At 36.2% G+C, this 22,235-nt stretch overlaps 1 protein-coding gene across 7 annotated transcripts; it reads left to right on the top strand.

Moving 5' to 3' along the window:
- Window positions 1-2,820: 2,820 nt before the first annotated feature.
- On the top strand, window positions 2,821-20,430 carry etv1 (ETS variant transcription factor 1). 7 transcript variants are annotated; one of them, XM_058745412.1, is made up of 13 exons: window positions 2,821-2,947; window positions 3,309-3,407; window positions 4,253-4,340; window positions 4,584-4,631; window positions 9,105-9,158; window positions 12,055-12,184; window positions 14,332-14,520; window positions 14,609-14,865; window positions 16,563-16,631; window positions 16,760-16,828; window positions 17,108-17,277; window positions 18,452-18,553; window positions 19,744-20,430. In XM_058745412.1, exons 2-13 carry the CDS (start codon window positions 3,348-3,350, stop codon window positions 19,963-19,965), a joined length of 1,458 nt encoding a protein of 485 aa, XP_058601395.1. In that variant the 5' UTR covers window positions 2,821-2,947; window positions 3,309-3,347; the 3' UTR covers window positions 19,966-20,430. The 7 variants fall into 7 exon arrangements, with proteins under 7 accessions (XP_058601395.1, XP_058601398.1, XP_058601396.1 ...); XM_058745415.1 differs by having other exon boundaries at window positions 2,822-2,947; window positions 3,309-3,392; XM_058745413.1 differs by having other exon boundaries at window positions 2,857-3,407; window positions 14,621-14,865.
- The last annotated feature ends 1,805 nt before the right edge of the window (window positions 20,431-22,235 follow it).

Genomic DNA, 22,235 nt, shown 5'->3' with positions numbered 1-22,235 from the left:
TTTTATTTAATTTTTTTTATATATTTTTATTTTATTTTATTTTATTTTATTTTATTTTATTTTATTTTATTTTATTTTATTTTATTTTATTTTATTTTATTTTTTTTTTTTATTTTTTTTTTTTATTAAAGCTTTATTATCTTATCTGAAACTGACAGCCAGTCGTTTTTCTATAGAAAAAAAAATTGGACTTGCCTAATTTTGATGTCAATGGGTGATTTCTACCACAGCATGTTCCTACATTAATCATGCAACTTGATTCTTTTTTTTAGTTTTGTTTTTTAAATATATTTATAAATATATTGATTGTTGTGGAAGTTGCATTTTAAAAATTCACTTGGATCAAAAAATCATTTAAACTGGTTTTCTAAATCACTAAACACGGTCAAATTACTTGAAGAAGGATCAACTAAACACTGAAGAGAATCATTTCCAGAAGCATGAACATGTGGACAAACAGTCTTTATATTACAAGCACAAATGGAGGTTTTAGGTTATCGTTAGACAATCCTCGTCCAGAGTCAGTAGTCGATGCACAGTTTTTAGGCTTTTTAATGCGAATGCCTGTCTGTGTTTTATTTTAAGCTGAAGCTGCTTGCTTGTTGATGAAGAATCAGATTGAAAGTCTTGTATTTTGTTGTATTTTGTCTTTACAAGACATGGTTGTCATGGTCACAAGGTGTTTTGCTCATGCATATTCATGTGTTGTGATGCACTTCTGCCAGAGCTAAAGCAAATGTGCGACTGCACCTTTCCTTTTCTTGCGATAGCAGCATGCAATGATGTGAGACACTATTACACATCCTGGTAACTTAAGTTTCTGGTTAGGCCTGGTTTAGTTTCACTCACCCCCACATAGCCCGCAGTTCATAATAGGTGCTTTGTGCAATGAACTGACAATGAACTTGCCTGATGTATTTGCATGTTGGATCGAGATATGACTTACGACATTTTCAGCAGTTAAAAGTTAAAACGGATGTTATAATTCATAGACCATTTATACTAAGGATATTCAAGGCCCATTTTGGTGGACTGAGAGATTTATATCATATAAAAGTGAGTGTTGTATTTTATGCTTGGCCTATTATAACGTGTATATGATGCTTACATTGTAAAGTCATTAAAATAATCAATATTAATGTGCCACGTCAAATACTTGTGCATTTTAATTTTACAAAATTTTTTTTTTTTTTTCACAAACCCCAGATTTATTTAGAGATATGCAGAAAAATCTTACCTAAATTTGAACTTTTTGACCCTTTTATAAAAGTTTTGAAATCAGTAAAAGCACCAATATTTACAGAAAACACATTTTTAAAATGCCAGGTAATTTGTCCATTCGTAACAAACACACCTACTTTCACCTTTTGAACCTGTCAGCTTGCTGCAGTCGCTCACCTCTTGACCTGACAACAGATGCATCGCTATGGTTGTAACCTTTTAATGTTGACCTGTCAAATGAACATCTATACCTGTCCTGCATTCCATAAAGCTCACGGGATTATACATTGCGTCAAGAATGACTTAAAATGTCACTTTAGGTTTCCATCATTTTCCTATAATGGAAGTTCCTCTGTTTATGTGCTGTTTTACCTGATCCTGCAAAAGTGACATGTTAGATGTTTCTTAATGATGTGATTAGAGCTTTGACACGAGGAAACGCCGGACTGACACTTTTAGCACGTGTTAAATATGTTGCATGTAAATGGATATAATGAACTTCATCTCAAAGGTCAGATAAGGTGTGAAAGCATATCTATAACCATAGGTGTTATGAGGGGTGGGGGGAGATCCTCTCTATATTTATCACAAATATTCAAATAATATATATTCAAATAGTCAACCAGACTCATTCAGATTAAATCAAATTAAAATACAAATCTAAGTGACTCTTTGTTCATCTTTTTTTGTCATTCTTTCTTGCTATTACGATTATTGAGAATGAACATCTTTGTGTAAATTTGTCTATTCGTGTAATTAAAATTAAAACAAGGTTACTGTTACGAAACTTATAGTAACGAAAAATGGAAACTGAAAATCAGTTTACTGCATACAAAAAACAACAACTGTGAGAGCATGTGACCTACTATATTTATTTATATAAAAAAAGTCTACAAACAACCATTACAAAGAAACAAGTAAAAAATTCTCCAATATTTTTTTTATTTATTTTAATAATAAAAACGGAATACTTTTAATAATATATATTTGATTTATTTTATTTATTTACTTTTTTTTTTTTTTTTTTTACAAAATACATAACTCATTACACAGCTATTTGGAATAAAATTCTTCTGATTGGTCAAGTATTTCTGTTATTAACTGTTATCCATGGCAACACTGTATAACTGACCACTCATCTGTGCTTGTCTTCTGTCTCAGCTTATTTCAACCCATCATTTCAGAGCCCTCTAGGGGGCCACGGCCCCCAGGTTGGGAACCACTGCATTAAACTGTCTAAGATTTACGCATAACAAATCCTTTTGGAAAAAAGTTGCTGTGACCATTCTGAGCATATGCCTGTTTATTTAATTCTTTGAAAGTTTGAAAGCTTTTTCAGCTTGCCAAAAACTGTAAGCCTTATAAACGGGATCCAATGATTGTGGTGCACTTTTACGCACATAATTTTCAAAACATCTAGCCACAAGAGAAATTATAATGACGCGCTGTGTTTCTCATAAATAAACACCTTATAATTGCAATATCAGTTTAGCATATTTTAATGAAGGAACGGTGAAATAGGCTCTTGATTGACGGGTGGAAATCTGATCCGGCGGAGGACAGTGGCAGCCAATGGGAAGCGGGGCGCCGGCTGTTTCTGAAGGGAGGCCCCTGGAGCAGCAGGCAGCGAGTGTGTGTTGACTTGAGCGCGGAGGAGAGACACGAGAGCGCTTTTCTCATTCAGTCCGGCGACACATCCGTGCATGAATGCGGTGCGTTTACTGGGGTGAGTGCAAGCTTTAAGTTCTACATCACCTTCGACGCTTCAGTAAAACGTAACTAGAAACAGAAAAAAAAAGGGGGAAAAAAAAGAGTTTCCAAAAGTCCAGTCCCTTCGGAGGATCGGCTCACCGCGTTACGCACGCACGCACGCACAGCACCGCAACATATTAACATTAGGACACTTGCAACTTTATCTATAAAGTGTCACGGATCTGTTGCATTTAATGTCTGTTTCATAATAGTCAGCATGTAGTCGGTCAAATGAAAGATATGCTTATGAATGGAGCCGCTGAATGCGCTCGAGCGCGCAGCAGTTCATGTTCCATCTCCAATAAATCGCTTAAAGTCAGTCTCCTACTTCAAAGGGTGATCGGACGGCGCGCTCAGAGTCCAACCGCTGCAGAATGGACGGACTTAACGACCAACAAGTGCCTTTCATAAAATCTCATGTAAGTCTGATGAAGGTAAATCAGTGCTCTCCATGATTGTAAATATGTATCTGTCATATAAGTGACCGATGAGGAGAATCTGCGTTTTTTAAACCGTAACGTGACAGGTCTGTCATTTGTATGCGTGTGTGATTCTTCACTTTAGGGAAACTTCTAGAATGATTTCGAAGACATTAATAATCATCGATAGTTTATAATAGCTGTGAATCCTGTTATTGTGTATTAAACTACTTATATACCAGAATTGCTATATTTTGGACTGTATAACGTCCCCTATATAATACATTTAAATTGTGTTAAAACAAGGGAAATCCTATTTTTCATCTTTTCCCTAAGAAAACCATATTTTCAGTTCTGCAGTTTACTTTTTTTTTTTTTTTAAATAAAGCATTACACTTTTATTAGAGTCACAAATGCATTTTACAAAATAGTTGTTAAAAAAAATTATGATGTAAATGAGAAGTGACATTGTGAAGATTTTAAAAATTAAAAAATATTGTCAAACGGCTCAGTTTTTGAGACTTCTTCAAATAAAAAAATTAAAAAACTGTCGACTTTCTAACACGTTGGGTTAGTATAGTAAGTTCAAGACCTTTTTAACTTTTTCCTAAAAAAAAAAAAACAACAACTCCACTTGAGGGTTGATCAAGGCCATGAGCATATCTAATATAAAACACAGTTTTATATTTCATTTTTAAAGATTTCAAACAAGTTAAAAGTGGCACTAACTAAAGAATCTCTCATATATTAGCAGTAAATATGATGTGTGAAGCTGCGGTCGTGTGTTGCATGTCTTTCAAAAGCCAACTCAACACACTCCATCTTCATTTGAGACAATTGATCTGTTGCTTTCTGCTTAGAATCCTCGGGGAAAGACGTCCAACACGAGACCAGCGAAGGACAGGAAAAGAAAATTCATTAACTCTGACCTGGCGTTGGACACCGAGGGTAAGCACTCAGGTGTGGGTGAAAAAGACAATGTTCATTTCACGCCTTCTTAACATCTCGCAAAATGCAATATCGCTCGTTGCCACTTGCACTCGGGGCTTTAAAATCTCAATCAGCATCGCTCGCCTCGGTCTTCAGAGGGCTTTGAGACTGGAATCGAGAGGCGCTGAGGGTCAGAACTCATAATTAAAGCTTTGTACCTGTTGTTTTCGCCATCTCAAACTCTGCCGTCTTTGTTTTTAGAGCTGTTTCAAGATCTCAGCCAACTTCAGGAGACCTGGCTCGCTGAAGGTAAGCTCTGGTCTGTTTACTTCAGTCTCGCTCAAGGTTTCTCAGCGGTTGATCAAGCTTTTGTTTTGAAGCTGAAGAAGCGGAGAGAGAGCGTGGTGGGGGGGATTTGGGGGAGGGGAGCAAATATGCCTCAAGTTACAGACCTAATCTGCAGTCCAATTAATGCATCTGTAGCGAAGACACTTGGTGTGTCATGCATACATTAGTGCTTGAGAAGAGCAGGAGTCTAGGGGGAGACCGAGGAGGTTCTACTTTGAGTGTCATCACAAATTACCAGAAGAACTTGCAGTCTCGCTCACTCTCTTCTCCTCTCGTCCGCTTTTGGCAGGAGCTAAGGCAGACGAGCCACCAACACTGCCACCTCTCTCTCTCGCACACACGCACACGCGCACACCTTCTCTCCCTCACTCGTTTTCTTTTTCGTATCCCTCTCTTTCTCGTCTGATACTTCTCGTATATTAGGTTTTTCTTTATTTTTGTAACTCTTTTTGTTAAAAAGATGGATTGACGGTAGATCGCTTCAAGAGCTTCAACTTTTAGCACTTTGGGTTTTTTTTCCCCCAACTTTTTTTTTTTTGGTTGTTTTTGGCAATTTTTTGTTTCTCATGGCAAGACATGCTGGTTGTGGTCTAACTCAAACGTGATGCTTCAGGAGTTAAGCGCGAGTGTCTTTTTCCCACCTTGCTTGCAGCACCGACCTTTAGGTTAGTAAATGGTTCACTCTTTGGTTGATTGTTCATTTGTTTGGAAATATTTTAATGTGATAGAAATGTGAAATTTCTTAAAGTGTTACGTTAAAAAAAATGTAAATGGCGAACATTTTGAAGTTAAAAAATATAATGTTTTTCTTGTCTTCAAAATGTCAAATTTTACATTCCTAACAATGTCGTGTTAAAATTTTCTAAATGGTAAACTGTCAAATTTGATGTTAAAAAATGTGTGAATTTTACTCTAAACTGTGATTTTTAGTGGTGCAAATATTACTAAAAAGTATTTTTTCTGGCTGCAAAAAGTGAATGATTTTGAAAGGTTTTAACATTGTTAAAATGTTGTTAAGGACATTTATACATTTAGAAACCTTAAACTGATTATGTGCTTGCAAATTAATTTGAACTGATAATCAGTTTTATTTTGAGTTAAATAACTTTTTTTAGTTTGCTAAAAAATAATAAATATTCATATATAGTTGGCTGCAATTATACTGTCATGTTTCCATTTTTATCAGAATGTAAATAAGCTTTGTGGGATTTTATTATTGTCGTAAATTAATATAAGCTGTGAAAAAGATTAAAATATAAGTCACAAATCATGATAGACATAACAGCCTTTTGTCTGTTTATTGCAAAAAGCAGTTTGGTTGCAAACTGGGAAGAAAACAACAACAACAAAAAAAAAACAAAGTAGTTGGACAGCTGAAAATCATGCAAAGCAGTTTGTAAAACCGATTCCATCGCTTTGCATTTGTGAAATCCCAGCTGCCTTTCAGCTTATGGAATGCATTTGCGTGCACTTTGGACAAAAAGAGGAAATGAAGATGAGTGTGTGTCTGTTTTCTGTTAGTGATCACATTACATCTGGCTTGTGTGACTGAATTTTTGAACGCCGCATGAAAGTCCGACTTAATCAAGTATTTTTTTATTTAGTATCATCTCAAATAACTTCATTGAAATATGCTTTAGTACAGCTGCACCACAGGACACTGTTGCGTGTACTGGTCACCTTTTAAAACCAAACATCTAAAATAAAAGGAAATAATCTAACATGTAAAATAGGACTTGCCCACCTGCATAAGGAAAGAGAATCCTCATTTTTAATAGAGCGCTTTCATGTATTCTTTAATATATTTAAAAATGCTCGCAGTATAATTGTGGATTTTAAAATTGAAAGTACGCTTTAGAACAGATTTCGGACTTTACTGTCCTTGTCGTGAGTTTGATTATGCCAAATCCACCCCAGGGCCTCTAAAAGAATAAGACATGACTTAAATATTTTAGTGTATCCGGCAGGAAAAAAAAAAAAAAGTGTGCGGAGGAAAAAAAAAGTAGTCGCTGCAGTAGATATTACAGTGAGGAGTACAATTCAACCTGTCTTCCATCCATCAGCCGCAGCGCCCCAAAGATTCGAGATAAATCGCAGATAGATTTAATATATGACTTCCTGTCCATTAGAACCCAAACGAAGACCTAGCGGTTTCATTTCAGAGATTTATTAGCTCAGGTAATTGGAAAGAAGAGGAAGACATATGAGCGACGGACTGAATTTCCGGCAGCGTAGACTAAAGAGCTGATGGCTCGTCATTTGACATACATGTGTCATTTTGGCCAGAGACAGCTGGCAGTCACTTATTACGTCTAGAAAACTTACAAAAGACTTGACTGAATATGTCATATCAGGATTTAGTCTACTAGTCTTTTTTGATTTCATAGTGTGACCTTTATCTGAATGCTCTGCATCTTTTCCTCTTTGTGTGGCAGAGAGGTGATTACGAGTCTCTTTATGTAGCTGGATTTGCGCCGTTCACGGCCTGGCGCTGCAGTTTGTGTGTTTTCTGCTCTTCTCTTTTTTCTTTAACTGGTGGACATGCTCCAACACCTTAGCTAGCCTCAGGAGTGGTGCTGGGATCAGCTGTCCCATTCACAGGTTGACTCATTCACCCTGCTGAGAATACTGGCTGCTGCTCAGTCTCTCCCTTCTTCTCACCTTTTCTCTCTTTAACTGATGTTTACGCTACTTTTATGACTCTTAATGCACTTGTTCATTCTTTTCTGATGTGGTGAGGGGATTGTTTAATATTTCTTTGATTGTGTTTGCTGTGGAACCAGCCAGAGAAAGGGTGGAGGTATTTCTTGTTGAGTTCAACCAGTAAAGACGTCTGCTGCGGTTGTGCTCGACTTGCCTTTTCAAAACACTGACAAATACTGGAAAGATAAATTGGTCCTGATTTGAAGTTATAGAACAGACTGGGGCTAGTTGTCACACTTTTTACTCAAGTGAATAGTGTGGGTTTATTTATTAAAGTCAATTTCTGCATATATACACGCACATTTATATTTATTTCTTTTTTAGCCATTATCGCCCAGCAACATAACTTAATAAAAAAAATACATGTGGTAAAAAAAAAAAAACATATGTGGTAAGTTGTCACAGAAAAACCTGCAATTATATTTTTTTACCAAAATTTTAAACAATAAAATATTTTCATTTTGAAACAGCAAAAATGTAAAAAAGTAACAAAATAAAATATCAAACCATTGTTTTGGCCTACAAATGCTATTAATAAATTGTTTTATTGTATATGATTTATAGCGTATGTGTCAACTTGCCCTGACATGACATTTATATATTGAAAAAAAAAACTTTTCAGTTATAATATCTCTTTATTATGTAGTTGACTCTTGTTTGAATTAGAGTTTTGCTTTTTTTTTTAATTTTTACTTTAAATTGCCATTAAATAATTTCATAGAAACAGCAAGTTGTGAAATTTTGAATTAGAATGACTACTAAAATAGATTTGATTGTGAAATGTACTCCAATAAAGTTTTATTTACTACTTAAAAAATCTAAATTTTACAATGTAGCCCAATCACATCTATATTATTTCCAAAAAGAAAGCCGAAAAGCCAAGTAGCCGAGCAAAACTTGTTGCCTTACACAAAGCAAATGTCAATTTGTGCGTGTTGCGACTTGTTACTGTTGTTGTGAAAATGAAAATCCAATTTTAGCGCAGAGGAATAAACGTGCTAATAGCCCCGTGCAGCGAGGTCTCGTGCTCTCCTCCGCCACAGTGTGCCTTTGTGTCGAGCTGAACAAGCAATAAACAACAGAAGTCTTGCAAGAGTGCAAATGCATGTGATATAAACATGAATGTGCTTAATTGATCTCCGTATGAAGGCTTCATTATTTTAGCATTAGCTACGAGAGAGGGAAAGGTAGGGGAACGTGCTCTGTTTGGACGGCAGCCGTCGCGGCAGGTACAGGTGCATTCACCAGTGGGGATGTGTCCCAATTAGACAGTGTGAACAATAGGTGTTTTCTCGCTGCATGGCTGTCCTTATGAAGACGCTGTGTAAAGCACATTTGATCACAAGGCAAGGTGTTTTTCCTTTGGTTGCCTGGTTTGTTTTATTTTGTTTTTTAATGCTCAAGCTATTTTAAGACACAATTATGTCAAGACGGATAAGGGATGCATTTCACACGCAAGAGCCTGCTTTGTCCAACAAATTAAGTTGAAATTCAATTACTGAGATAATTAGAGGATATGTTTCGTCTGTTTTAAACCAATAAATGTCTTTATGGGTTGGCCTGAGAATTTCAAATCATTAGTGTTTCAATTACAGAGGATTATTAGAGGAAATAACTCATTAAAGTGATTATTAGAGTAGAGATTGTGTTAGAATGACTTGTGGAAACCTAATATAATAATTATGAAAGAAAAATGTTTATTTACTCTTTTCTCTCATTTTTTCCTCCCAGCTCAAGTTCCTGACAATGATGAGCAGTTTGTTCCAGACTTTCAGAGTGAAAACTGTAAGTGTGACCTTTTTTTATATATATATATATATATATATATATATATTACTGTGGCTCTACAAAATAACAGCTTATTTTGCAAGGTGACTTCTGACTCAAAAAGACGTTGTTCGCCGCTGTTGTTTCTGTGAATAAACAGAGAGAGAGCACGAGCGGCGTGTGTTCTCTAGGTTGTGTACCTTCTCAGCGAGTGCAGCCAGAAGCAATAGGCCTTTAAATGGGCATAGGAAGTAAAGTTGGCGCGCAGTGGTCGTGGCAGAGCCGGTGCCAGTGTCGGAAGTGGCATGGACTGAATGAGGCACAGTAGGGAGCGAGTCCAGCTTATGTCTTAAAGAGGAGCCAAAACAGACTCTGCTACTGAGGATGTAGGGGAGAAGAAGGGGGGCTTTGTCTTTCTAGAGAACTCAAGCTCATTAGGCAAATAAAATATACTAGTGTTTGCTGATAATGGGCTATTGTCCTGTATCCCTTCCCTAGACTCTATTGTGAGCACAGGCCGTGACAAAAGAGGAGTTAAATGTCACTAAAGGAAGCCTTTTTTGTGTCGATATTTTTAAGTAAAAAAAAATTTCCATTCCAATATGTATTTTTAAGCAAAAACGATGGAACTGCAGGGTGTTAGTTGGCGTTGTCGGCAGGGTAGTGGAGGAGAGGAGGGACAGGCAGATGGAGGTAGAGCGAGGGCATGGCGGTTGGGCTCTTGAACGGGCATCCTGGCCCTCCCATATGGGTCTGAGTCGACAATGCCAGTGGATCACTTCCGTTTCATGTGGTCCATTCCCACAAAACACCTCGAAATGGGATATACAGGGATAACACAGCCAGAAAATACACCTCTCAAACTGCTGCTGCGCACAAGACGCGTGCGGCCTGATAAACTGGTTGTTTGTGAAATTATTTAAAGATTTGTAATTTATGTATTTTTAAGGAATTCATATTTTTAACTAGCAAGGATGCATTGCATTGATCAAAAGTGACAGTAAATATGCAAAGAAATTATTTTAAATAAATTAAAAAGAGTTATTTTGAAATTTCTATTCGTCAAAAAATCCTGAAAAAGCAGCACAAGTGAGCTCTAAATCAGCATATTAGAAGAATTTCTGAAAACTGAGCACCAAATCAGTGTACTTGGTTTCTGAATGATCATGTGACACCTGAGTAATGCTGGCTTCAGAAAATTCAGTTTAAAATATGTTAATGTATTACTGTTTCATTGTATTTTTGATCAAGCAAATGCAGCCTTGGTGAGCATAAAAGTGCATAAAAATTTTCCCACTCCACATTTTTGAATGGTAGTGTATATATTTTTTCTCTTTTAAATGCATTTGTAATTGTTAAGAGAATTGGTGGTGGTACTGTAAAAGATCAGTCGTTTAAAACACTAACATAATAGTGATTTGTGGCTGGGGAAGTGTGATCAAACAGTGATTATATTTTAGTTATTTGCCCTTTTGTAAAAGGCCATTGTAATTCCAGCCCAGTGTTTAAGAAGAAGGTGTGACTGAATCTATTATCAGCGAGTAACAGTCAGCGAAGAGGTGAGAGTGAGAAAGAGAGAAGGGTGAGAAAACACGACCATCAGCACAGAAAAAAAAAAAACAGTATGACACTTAGAAACAGTTGTGATTTTTATCCAAATGCACTTATATGTAACACATGGAGCAGTGAAAATGGTGTTCGGTAGCATTATGAATGGACTTTTGGCAGAGAAAAGACTATTGATTTATGAAAATGAAATCTATTAGAGCGCAGCTTTAAGGAAAGAAATGGAACATGAATGTTCAGTTAACGTCATAACAATGGAAATAATTTGTGAATATTTTGCATAAGTTAAGATTCAAAAATCAACATTTTGCTGTGCTCAAGATGTTCTTTTGATTTTTTAAGAGCTCTTTATTTCAATGACGGGTTTTTTTTTTTTGTTTTTTTTTGGAGGTGTTGCCCACTTCAGTTGACATCTGACGTACTCAGAGGGTTTTAAAGGCATTCATAAATTGCAAGAACACAAAAAATTGAAAGTAAATGTCATAAACGACTTCTTGAAAATGTTGTCCATTAACACCAATCAATGAACGTGTAATTGTTGCAATCCTGGAATGACATCCTGCACGTATGACGTCCTGTGATGCTAACAGATTTTGTATTGATTCGTTTACTCGTATTCCTTTGCGTAAAATCAATTATGGCATTTTTTTTCTCTTCGTCTGTCTACGTGCTTCTTAATATGGTCCGTCAAGAAGTCTTCTCAAGTATAAATTATTCATCCATACTGCTACTTTTAGAATCCACTATCATGAACAACGACACATCCTAACAAGACCATTTAAAATTTCAGAAGACTGCCAAATAAATGACGTTTTTTTGCTTTAGACATTGATATTTTTATTCTTAACTTTGAGATTACACCAATTTAATCAAATAAATGAAGTACTTTCTATTTATGCTTTTATTCTTCTTCCCTTTTTTCATGTTTTCAAAGATTACTTTTAGAAGCAGAAATGTTTAAATACATTAGTAACACAACTGTCATTGAATGTCAAGAATCTCAAAAAACAATACTGAATTTACTTAAATGTGCCTTTGAAGATGTTTTTAAAGGAATTTGGTTACTGAATTGATGCCGATTTGTATTTAAAAAGTATTTTATTACATATCCATCTGTCCTTGTTGCAAGAAACCTTTGCTGAAAACACAAACTTTTTGCATGCAAACAGAAATCTAACGATTTTCGGTGAATGCATTAAAAAAATGTAAACGTTGTAAAGTCTTCTCGACTTCATCTGCAGATGCCTGGTGTGAGTGAGAGACTGATTGCAGTTTAAAATGACGCTAATGAATATAGTGAGGATCTTGGTGTTCTGTTTAAACATCTATACCTTTTTCTCTTTCTCAGTGGCGTTCCACGGGCTGCAGTTGAGGATAAAGAGAGAGCCCCACAGTCCGTGTACTGATCTGGGCTCAGCCTGCAGTCAGGAGAGGCCCTTCAGAATCCACTATGGGGAGAAGTGCCTGTATAACATCAGGTAGCATTCACAGATTCACACATAAAATAATCAAATCTTGTATACGACACTAAATGGTTGTATAACTGACATGCATCAAGTGTTATAAGAAAATACCGGTAGTAACGAGCGCTAGACATGCTAGACTGCGACGTCTGCGTGAAACCACAAGTGTTTTTGCACCAAAGCAGTGAAAATCATCTCTAAACTTTATACTTTCAGCTATCAGAGAGACACTAACATCACATATTTTGGTTTGCAAATCCAGCCTCGGCATCTGGAGTGAGAGAGTTAAGTGATAAATGGGCCGAATATGTCTACATACATTTGCAATAGCGCTACCATTTAACAAACTATTTTTACCTATTATTTGTCAATTTAGGGTGTGTTATTTTCCTAATTACAGATGTTTTGTGAAAAATGCCTAATTTCTGAATGCAAATGTTGGGTTAGCTGTTCGTAACGCTGAATTTTCAGGGGTTCGCTTAAAGCACAAATTCACCTCCGACACGAAGGTGTTACAGTGGGTGTGTGTTTCACCTTTTATATGTGACTAAAGGCTGAATAAAAGCACAGACGTTCATTTGACAGAACAGCCCTAAAGCAGATGGGGTCTTGGCATAGATGTGACTTTTCAGCCTGAGCCAAGAATAGTCATAAAGATTTATGGGGGGAAAAAAAGCACAATAATAATAGTTTTCCTTTAGTTATTTACTCAAAGGCAACTGTACAGCAGGTGCTTTTCAAAATGATTTGAATGAGATCCACCTGAAATTGGAAAGGGGGAAGAAAACACAAAAAAAAAGAAAAACAAGAAATTACGCTACGGTGCATTAAGTGCAATAAATGGCTTTTCCACTTGGACAAGCGTCTACGGTGAACACGGTTGCTTGGTTACAGTCATCTTCCTATTGATTTGATTTTAAATTTATGACATTTGACTTGGATGTTTTATTTCGCTGGAGGAGCCAACCTGCCCTCGTATTGCAGATGGCATTCAAGCTGAACCAACAACCTCTGTGATAATGATGTTCTCTTCAGAGGTGCTTTGGAGATTGTCAAGCCCCATAGAAGCCTGTTCCTTCCTTGTCTTTTAATGTTTCTGAATTGAGTGTAATTGCGTTAAGGTTCATTTCTGACAAGATATCAGATGGTTTCTCTTTGGTACCTTGTCGATTGTGGCATGTGAGGGGTGGAGAGCTGGTAGAGCTGGATGGATAAAGGATAGAAATGGGGATGCTAATGTCTCTTTAAGACATTATGGAACTAACAATTCCTGCACGTAAGAGGTCAAAAAAATAAATAAATAAAAAATAAAATATATAGTTATACACTAATGTTCAAAATTCTTTTATGTAGATTTGATTTAAATGACAGTAAACGCATATTGTTTCAAAAGATGCGTTTCAAATAAATTCTGCATTTTTGAACATTCTATTCATGAGAGAATCCTGAAAAAAAACAAAAAACAATGGTTTCCACTAAAATATTAAGCAGCACTTTTCAACATTGATAATAAAAATGTTTCTTGAGCAGCAAATCAGCATATTAGAATTATTTCTGAAGAATCATGTGACACTGATGCTTAAAATTCAGCGTTGCATCACAGGAATAAACTACAGTTTAAAATATATTAAAATAGAAAACAGTTATTTTAAAATTGTAATAATATTTAACAATATTACAGCATTTACTATATTAAATGCAGAATTGGTTAACATAAGAGACTGATCCCAAACTTTTAAGAAATAATTTAAAATGATATTTTAGTAAATATTATGTTTCTTTTAATTATAATTTATTATTGTTGTTATTATTAAGACCTTTAGTCTTATGAATATTTTTTTTTCCCACAATGGTTCAACAGATAAATAAAATGTCATACAGTCTGCTGTTATACATATTTTATTCTTTTTTACTAGTATTTTTAATGAAGTTATCCCTTTAAAAACATGTAATTCAAAAGATATAAAAATCATTTTCCAGCCATTTTTGAAATACCAGTTTAGCATGCATTATACAGTATGCTGCAGACGAAAAGCTTTAGCGTTTATGTTTTTTTAATTTTCCAGCAATAAAGTCGAGCACAGTCTCATAATAATCTCAGTAGCCTGAAAGGCCCTCAGGAAAGACTAACTTAAACTGCTCTTGTTCCCTGGTGTCCCCAGTGCCTACGAGCAGAAGCATCCCTCGGGAATGAAGGCCTCCAGCCCAGTGTCTACCCCCTGCAGCACGCCCGTCTCCCCTGGCCAGCATGTGTCTCCCACTGCCGCCCCCACCCCGAAACCAGACAGGACGTACCCTCACCTCGCACCCCCGCAGCCCCTCCCTGACAGCGCTTACCCCATGGACCACAGGTACTGGCAATTACCAAATCACTTCAGACAGACAGACAGACAGATAGATTGATAGATAGATATAATGCGTGATACTTATTCTATTCAGTGTTTTGTTCAGATTTCGGCGGCAGTTGTCGGAGCCGTGTCATTCGTTCCCCTCTCCTTCTATGTCACGGGACGGACGGCCCATGTATCACAGACAGATGTCAGAACCTAGCATCCCCTTCCCTCCTCAGGGGTTCAAGCAGGAGTACGGCGACCCCCTCTTCGAACATCCGGCCATGGTGGGGGCGCCGCTCCCCCAGACGTACCCACACTCCATGATGATCAAACAAGAGCCTCGCGACTTCACCTACGACTCAGGTGAGTTTAGTTTCCATTTACTGACAGAGCAGTATATTGCTCGAGTTGTAACATTTACACAAAATATTAGGCCAAGCAACTGTTTTCAACATTGATAATAAAAAGAAATGTTTATTGAGCTCCAAGTCAGCATATTAGAATGATTTCTGAAGGATTACGTGACACTGAAGACTGGAGTAATGATGCTGAAAATCCAGCTTTTTAAAATTATATTACAAAAGAAAACCGTTTAAATTGTAAAAATATTTCACAATATTACTGTATTTTGTGCAAATAAAATGAATAGAATAAATAGGTCAAATTTTCAATAAATAAATAATTATTTATAAGGATATGGAGACAGCATCTACTTAACTAAACTAACAGGAAACAGTCTGAAGATCATTTTTCTTTTGTTTTCTTTTGGGTACTCATACAGCCAGATAGCAACTTTATTAGGGACTGGGAGATTGATAGAATTAGCGTGTTATTAGGAAATTTGGGCCTGATCTCATTTCCTGAGGGCCTGGCTAGAAAGGAGAGGGGCCCCTAATCTCTCCCCCAGGGGCCCCCAGGCTGTCGGCCCAGCTCTGGCATGAATGAAGAGGCTTTTGGTTTTCATTCATAAAAAATGGAGGTGGAAGCAGCCGCCTGTCAGGAAAGAACGCAGCGCTGCTTCTCAGCTGTTTCCTGTTGATTATGTGAATCTGTAAAATATAACTCGAGGATAATAGCAGTAACACTGGGGTCTTTTCTGTTTACTTAATGTCAAAGCAAAAAAAATCTAATTTTATTATATTTTTAAACAAAATATTTGTATTATTCTGAGATTAACATTTACAACAGACCGTTAGTTTGCTATACTTATGCTTTAGTCCAGTATGTGTTCAACTTGAAATACTACTAACAATATAAAAGTTATTCTTACAATTCCTTTTTTAATACATTTTTTTTATTATGAATAAATTTTATTATTAGTTCCTAAATAAATGTTAGTGGTGTTTAAAAAATGTAAGAAATTTTTTGCATGTACATACAGTACGCCTTAACTTTTACATTGTATGTTGATATTATTATCATCTATAACATATTGTCCAATTGTTATCTTTAAAATTAGACACGCTAAAAGCTAATAAATGAAGTGATGAGAGCTTCTTGAGTGTGTGTGATTTGTCTGCATTGGTTCTTTACATCAGTGGAGGAGATCATCGACATGTTTTGCATCCCCTCCCAGCCATTTAGAAGAATTTATTCTGCCTCATAAAGGAGCTTGTTTGTTGTGAGCTGTGTAAGGACTGGGCAGTCAGCGGCTAATTTAATCAGCGGTAATTTCCTCGACAGGCCCATTACTTGAATGAAACCCTGAGAGATCTTTATAGGTCCAAATGAACAGGGTTAGATGTTTTATGGAGCATTCACTTAAGCTGTCTTGCTTTGCTTTGATTGAATCACAGCTCCAACAAACAACATGACTGACGCGGAGCACAAGGCGTCCACTGCGGTTAATCCTCACAAATCTGTTGTCCATAATGTTTTAACCTACTCTTTTGAATATAAAATGGGATGTTGTCCTGGGGATTTTTTCCCATCGTCGTAAAATGGAAAATAATAGTAAGCAAATAAATAAATACAAGTTTTCGTTTTTAGCTGAACCCATGCATCATTTTTCCCATTTTTTTTTTTTAAATGCTTTTTTTTGTTTTGTTATCCTTTTTCAGAAGTGCCTAGCTGTCACTCTGTATATCTTAGACAAGAAGGATATCTGGCCCACAATAACAGAGCAGAGGGTAACTATCCACACAGTATAATATTTTTGATCTTATATGGCTATTTTATATTTAAAATGTCTAATTTGAAGTTTTATTTAATGTATAAAGTCAGATTATAACAATATCTCAATGTCTTTATTCAATAGGATGTATGTTCGACAAAGTTGCAAGGCATTTCTATGATGACACTTGCGTGGTACCAGAGAAGGTTGAAAGTATGTATTAACTTATTTACTTATATTTATGTGCTGAGTTAAATATTATTTATGAATAACTCTTTACTGTAGAGTTATCTATCGGCTTGAATACTGTATGAGACATGTAACATATAATATGACAACTTTATCCATTGAAGGCTGCGCCATTGCTTTACTTTTTATTGTGATCTTATTGTATTTTTTTATGCCCAGTTTCATCATGATGATGTCTTGCCCATAGGCATTATAGGATTGGGCTGTGTGAGCTAACGTCTTTTGTACATTTTCCTCCCACAGGTGAGATAAAGCAGGAGGCGGGGCTTTACCGTGAAGGCCCAACCTATCAGAGACGAGGCTCGCTGCAGCTCTGGCAGTTTTTGGTGGCCCTATTGGATGACCCCTCAAACTCACACTTCATTGCGTGGACAGGCCGGGGCATGGAGTTTAAACTCATTGAGCCCGAGGAGGTACTAACTAGGCTTAATATTACATTTTTCAACCAAGATTTTATCTATATGTGGTGCGCATTGTGTTTAGAGGATTTAATAAAAACTGTTTTAGGACATTAATAATTTAAAGTAACTAAAACAAGTATAAAACCTGACAAACCCCCTATAAACCTGACATGAAATTTTTTTTTTTTTTTAAATGGAACAGTTTATTGAGCCTATATTTTTTTTAATGCACAGGGTTTTTTGCTGAATATCATATTTGATACTGCAGGCTTTTATGGTTCATATATTAAGATATAAGAGAATATGGAGCTCATATTTGGGGAAAAATAATAACCTCAGTTTTATTCAGAGGCCCAAACTGAGCAAAAATATGCTACAGTTGCTTTTCAGCAAAGTTTTAATCATGCTGATCATTTAAAAGCTTTTACATTTTGCGCATCAAATATGATACAGTTGGCTATATTATAGGGTTAAAATAATTTTAGGACATGATATATTGCTTAATTGCATCATTATCTGATTATCTTTACTAAATTTAAAGTATCTCCATGCTATATGCAAGTTTTGAGTCTCTTTATTTGTTTGTTCAAAAGCGCCTGTCATGTCCATCCAAAAAAATTAAGTATTTCAACATGTCGACTCTCCAAAAAGTCCGAAGTGTTTAGAAAGCACGGACAGAGGTGTGTTTGTGTAAAGTGTCGGCAACAGTGGGATTTGTTAGTCCTGTATGTGTGTGCTGGCGTTGGTCCACAGGGCAGCTGTAGGGAACAGGGAGTCATTCATGCCATCAGGTGACTGTGGGCTTTTGGGATTGTCTGGGCGGGTGCAAGGCGTGAATGAGCTGCATTAGAGTGAAAAAGGCCCACAGCGCCGAGCTCTGGGAGAGTGGTGGGAGGGAGATTTGAAAAGGAGGGGGGCACAGGTGGGTGGTCGTGCGGACAGGTGCAGGAACATCTGCCACAATCTGCTGTTCCTAATGAACACATCTCTGACTAGAGGTATGAGTACACGGCTGTGGCCAATGAGAGGACACCTGACAGGGTTTAGCTGCAGACCTGTCAGTGCCCTTGTGTGAGCTACAGCAGTTTAGAGGGTGTTAGGTCTTATTTTTATGTAATATTTGAGAGAACCTTATGTATGTTTGCAGTACGTTCATTTGTAACAACATATTCCCTTTGCTTCGAAGGTGGCACGACGTTGGGGAATTCAAAAGAATCGGCCTGCCATGAACTACGACAAACTTAGCAGATCGTTGCGCTACTACTATGAGAAAGGCATCATGCAAAAGGTAATATAGGCTTCTGATACACACCGAAACACATCACAACCAGTTTTTATACTTTCAAAATACTGTCCTTTTTGCATATATTGACTTTTTCATAATAACGCTAATGACTGTTTTAAAGATAATATGCTAATTGGAAAATGTAATGCTCAGCTGCGATTCTAAAGTCTGAATACACTATTGTTCAAAAGGATGCAAGAAAGGACATTTATAATGTTACAAAAGATTTCTATTTCAAATAAATACTGCTTTTGAACATTCATCAAAGATCCCGAAGAAAAAAAAATATCATGGTTTATATGCTATGAAACAATTTTCATTTTTAATTGTTTTTTTATAAATATATAAAACAATTTTAAATGGCAATAATATATTTTTTTAAATATTACAGAATTGGTGAGGCTTTTAAAAGAAATCTTACCTTTTTTTTTTAACTATAATTTTAAATTTTAGGATATTTTAAGCAAATTTGGTCTTGAATGTAGTGAAAATTCTTGTTTTTCAAACATGCTATTGTTCTAAAAAAAATATATATATATTATTTTTTCAAATTTTTGTGTAATTGTTAAGCATGTCATTTTTAAGACCTCATATTATTTAAAAATGTCAAGGAACATATTTTTAAAAATGAATTTCACATAATGACTTTAAAGGGATAGTTCACCCAAAAATGAAAATTCTGTCATTAATTCACCCTCATGTCGTTCCAAACCAATAAGACCTTTGTTCATCTTCGAAACACAAAATAAGATATTTTTGATGAACTCCGAGAGCTCTCCGACCCTCCATAGACAGCAACGATCAAGGCACAGAAAGGTAGTAAGGACATCGTTAAAATAGTCCATGTGACATCAGTGGTTCAACCGTAATTTTACGAAGCTACGAGAATACTTTTTGTATGCAAAGAAAACTAAAATAATAATTTTATTCAACAATTCTTCTCCTCCACGTCACCCTATAGCACCATTTTGGAAAGTATCATGACGCATGCGCGATTGCGCATGATCTGCACATAAACAACATATGCGTGTGGTGCTGCTGACGTAGAACATGCATGCGCTGCGCCTTGTTTACATTCAGAGGAAATCACGTAAAAAAATAAATAAAAAAATACCAAAGTAAAAATGTGATTTAAAAAAATGGACCTTGCACTGTTGAAATGTATAGTAATATTCTGGTTTCTTGACTCAAAGGTGGCAGGCGAAAGATACGTGTATAAGTTTGTCTGCGACCCTGAGGCTTTGTTCTCCATGGCCTTCCCTGACAATCAGCGTCCGGTGCTGAAGACTGACCTGGAGCGGCAGATCAACGAGGAAGACACAGTGCCATTGTCACACTTCGATGAGAACATGGCGTACATTCAAGAGGGCGGCTACTGCAATCCGCACCCGTACAACGAGGGCTACGTCTACTGAAAACTGCTACCGGCCGTTCGAAAACAAAACGAAAAACTTTCAGACTTATTCCTCATTTCCTTCAGTCATTCCCCAGGACAAAAGAGAGCACTTTATGGACAGAGGATGATGGCAGTGTGTAAACCTACAAACGTACTGGTGTAGTTACGTTAGATGCTCCTTTGGTGTTTTTTGTTGCTATTGAAGGGGATGGGGTGTTTCAGCATGCCGTTTTCTCACAGCGAAAGACTCTTGAGGGCAAATGGCCTCTCTTCGGACAGATGTTTTGAACTATTTAGACAGGTTAGAGTCTGGAGCACGTGAGTGGAAAAATCCCAACCTCTTTTACCATTGAAACTCTTGGATTGTTTGTGGAGCGCTTTGTTATTTTCACACATTTTCACAGCAGTTGTTTTTTCTCCCTTGGTGTCAAACTGAGTAAATAATACAGTGTATTACTATGGAAATAAAATCCTTAAAACTCTCCATCTCAAAGTGAGCACATATCTGAACTGAGTAAACGGCCCTTATACATCCTTTCTCGCACGTTCAGGACCCACACAGTGATTAATTACTAGCACAGTTACAACAAACGACTGATTCGTGTTATTTGTGAAACACTAATATTCAAGTTATACCCGTATATATATATATTCTCCTATGAATATAATGACTTAGAGGAGGGAAGATGCAGGTAATTTTCTCAATGAACAACAGATTTTTTCTTAATGAATTAAATAAAGACAAAAAAAAATCCCATGACAGCATGATTTTGTAATACTACAGTACATGGTGTTTCAAATACTGCTTTTCAAAATCTATTTAAATGAACATCTGTATACTTAAGTAACAATACAGTATAATTAACACCGTATTTCACTGAATATGACTTTTTGATCAAAATCGCCTATAGATATCAAATAGTTATCTTCAGACAGGCTTCACATGTGTCTATGACATCATTCTTTTAAAGCTACATTTCTACTATTAGAGTGACAAATTGCTTTTTTATTAGGAAAAAAGTGGATGTTGGTCCATTACTCGCTCCCCATGCCATCATTGAAAATATAAAACATGTACGTATATTCAGGTTAATGCACCTCAATGCTGCTTTTCGTGTAAATCTAGTCACATATGATCAGACGGCAGCTATGCCCTGCAGTACGTTCATTATTTTTTTTTCTTCATTTTTTTACATTGAAAAAAAAAAAACGTCAGTGTTTATTGAATGTAAAAAATATATACATAATTGCGAAGGGAATGGCAATAGCTACACTTCTGTAATAAAATAGTGTTGAAATACAATTGGGTTGTTTTTTTTTATGCACAATGTGATTTTTTTTGTCAATCTTGGTCTCATATTTCAATCACAAAAACAGCCAAGCAAATAAGCAGTGTTGTTGCCAAGTTAATGATTTCATTCAGGTTCAAAATCCACAATAAAACTGATAAAAATAGAAGTTACTTGAAATGGTTGTCCAATTCACCGCTATATATATATATATATATATATATATATATATATATATATACATACATACACACACACACACTCACACAAATTAAATGATAAAGCAAAATGTAACCACTTTAATTTGTTCATTAAATTGCTTACATGTTGCTTTATACTTTAATTTGTTGACTTTTTGTACTTTTAAATCTCACTTACAAAACAATACCATGGTATATTTCAAAGTACCTTGGTATCACCAACATTTGTTTGAGTGGTGCAGACAAACCGTCATCCTTTATACGCTTATACAAACACGTCGTCACAACACTACAGTGGTAAACAAGCCTGACAACTGTGTCCCATAATATCAAGCACACACTGGCCCAAAGCTGTGGTCAAATTTGGCTGTTAAAACGACCGTCACGGTTACCAAAAAAGCACAAATGACTGTGGTTTATTCAAACATCTCCCATTAAAATCTCATGCAAAACCTCTCGGCGCTCGAAGTATGTGGTGGAATGGTAAGGAAGTGCTCTGGAAAGTGAGTTGAAAAGAGGTCAGGGGAAAAAAGGACCCATGTAAGGTTCGATAATCTCCATGCTAATCTTGTTAAACAAGTCTTTCAATAGGGCTACAGATGTCCTCTTTCTGTTATCTCGTACGCTGAATTGTTCTCAGGTCTATTTGAATACTCTACGCCCAGAATAGACCATTTTTATTTGTTTCGAGATGAGCCTGCATGGAAAAACACTGATTATTTCGGCAGGTTTAATGGTCACCGCTTCGTTTCTAATCTGCGCTTCTACATTTGTGACACCACGACCCATTAAAACCTCTC

Source organism: Onychostoma macrolepis, chromosome 15 (assembly GCF_012432095.1).
Source record: "Onychostoma macrolepis isolate SWU-2019 chromosome 15, ASM1243209v1, whole genome shotgun sequence".
In the NCBI taxonomy this organism is placed as follows: domain Eukaryota; kingdom Metazoa; phylum Chordata; class Actinopteri; order Cypriniformes; family Cyprinidae; genus Onychostoma; species Onychostoma macrolepis.
The sequence above is the reverse complement of the archived record's forward strand: the minus strand, read 5'-3'. Positions and strand labels throughout refer to the sequence as shown.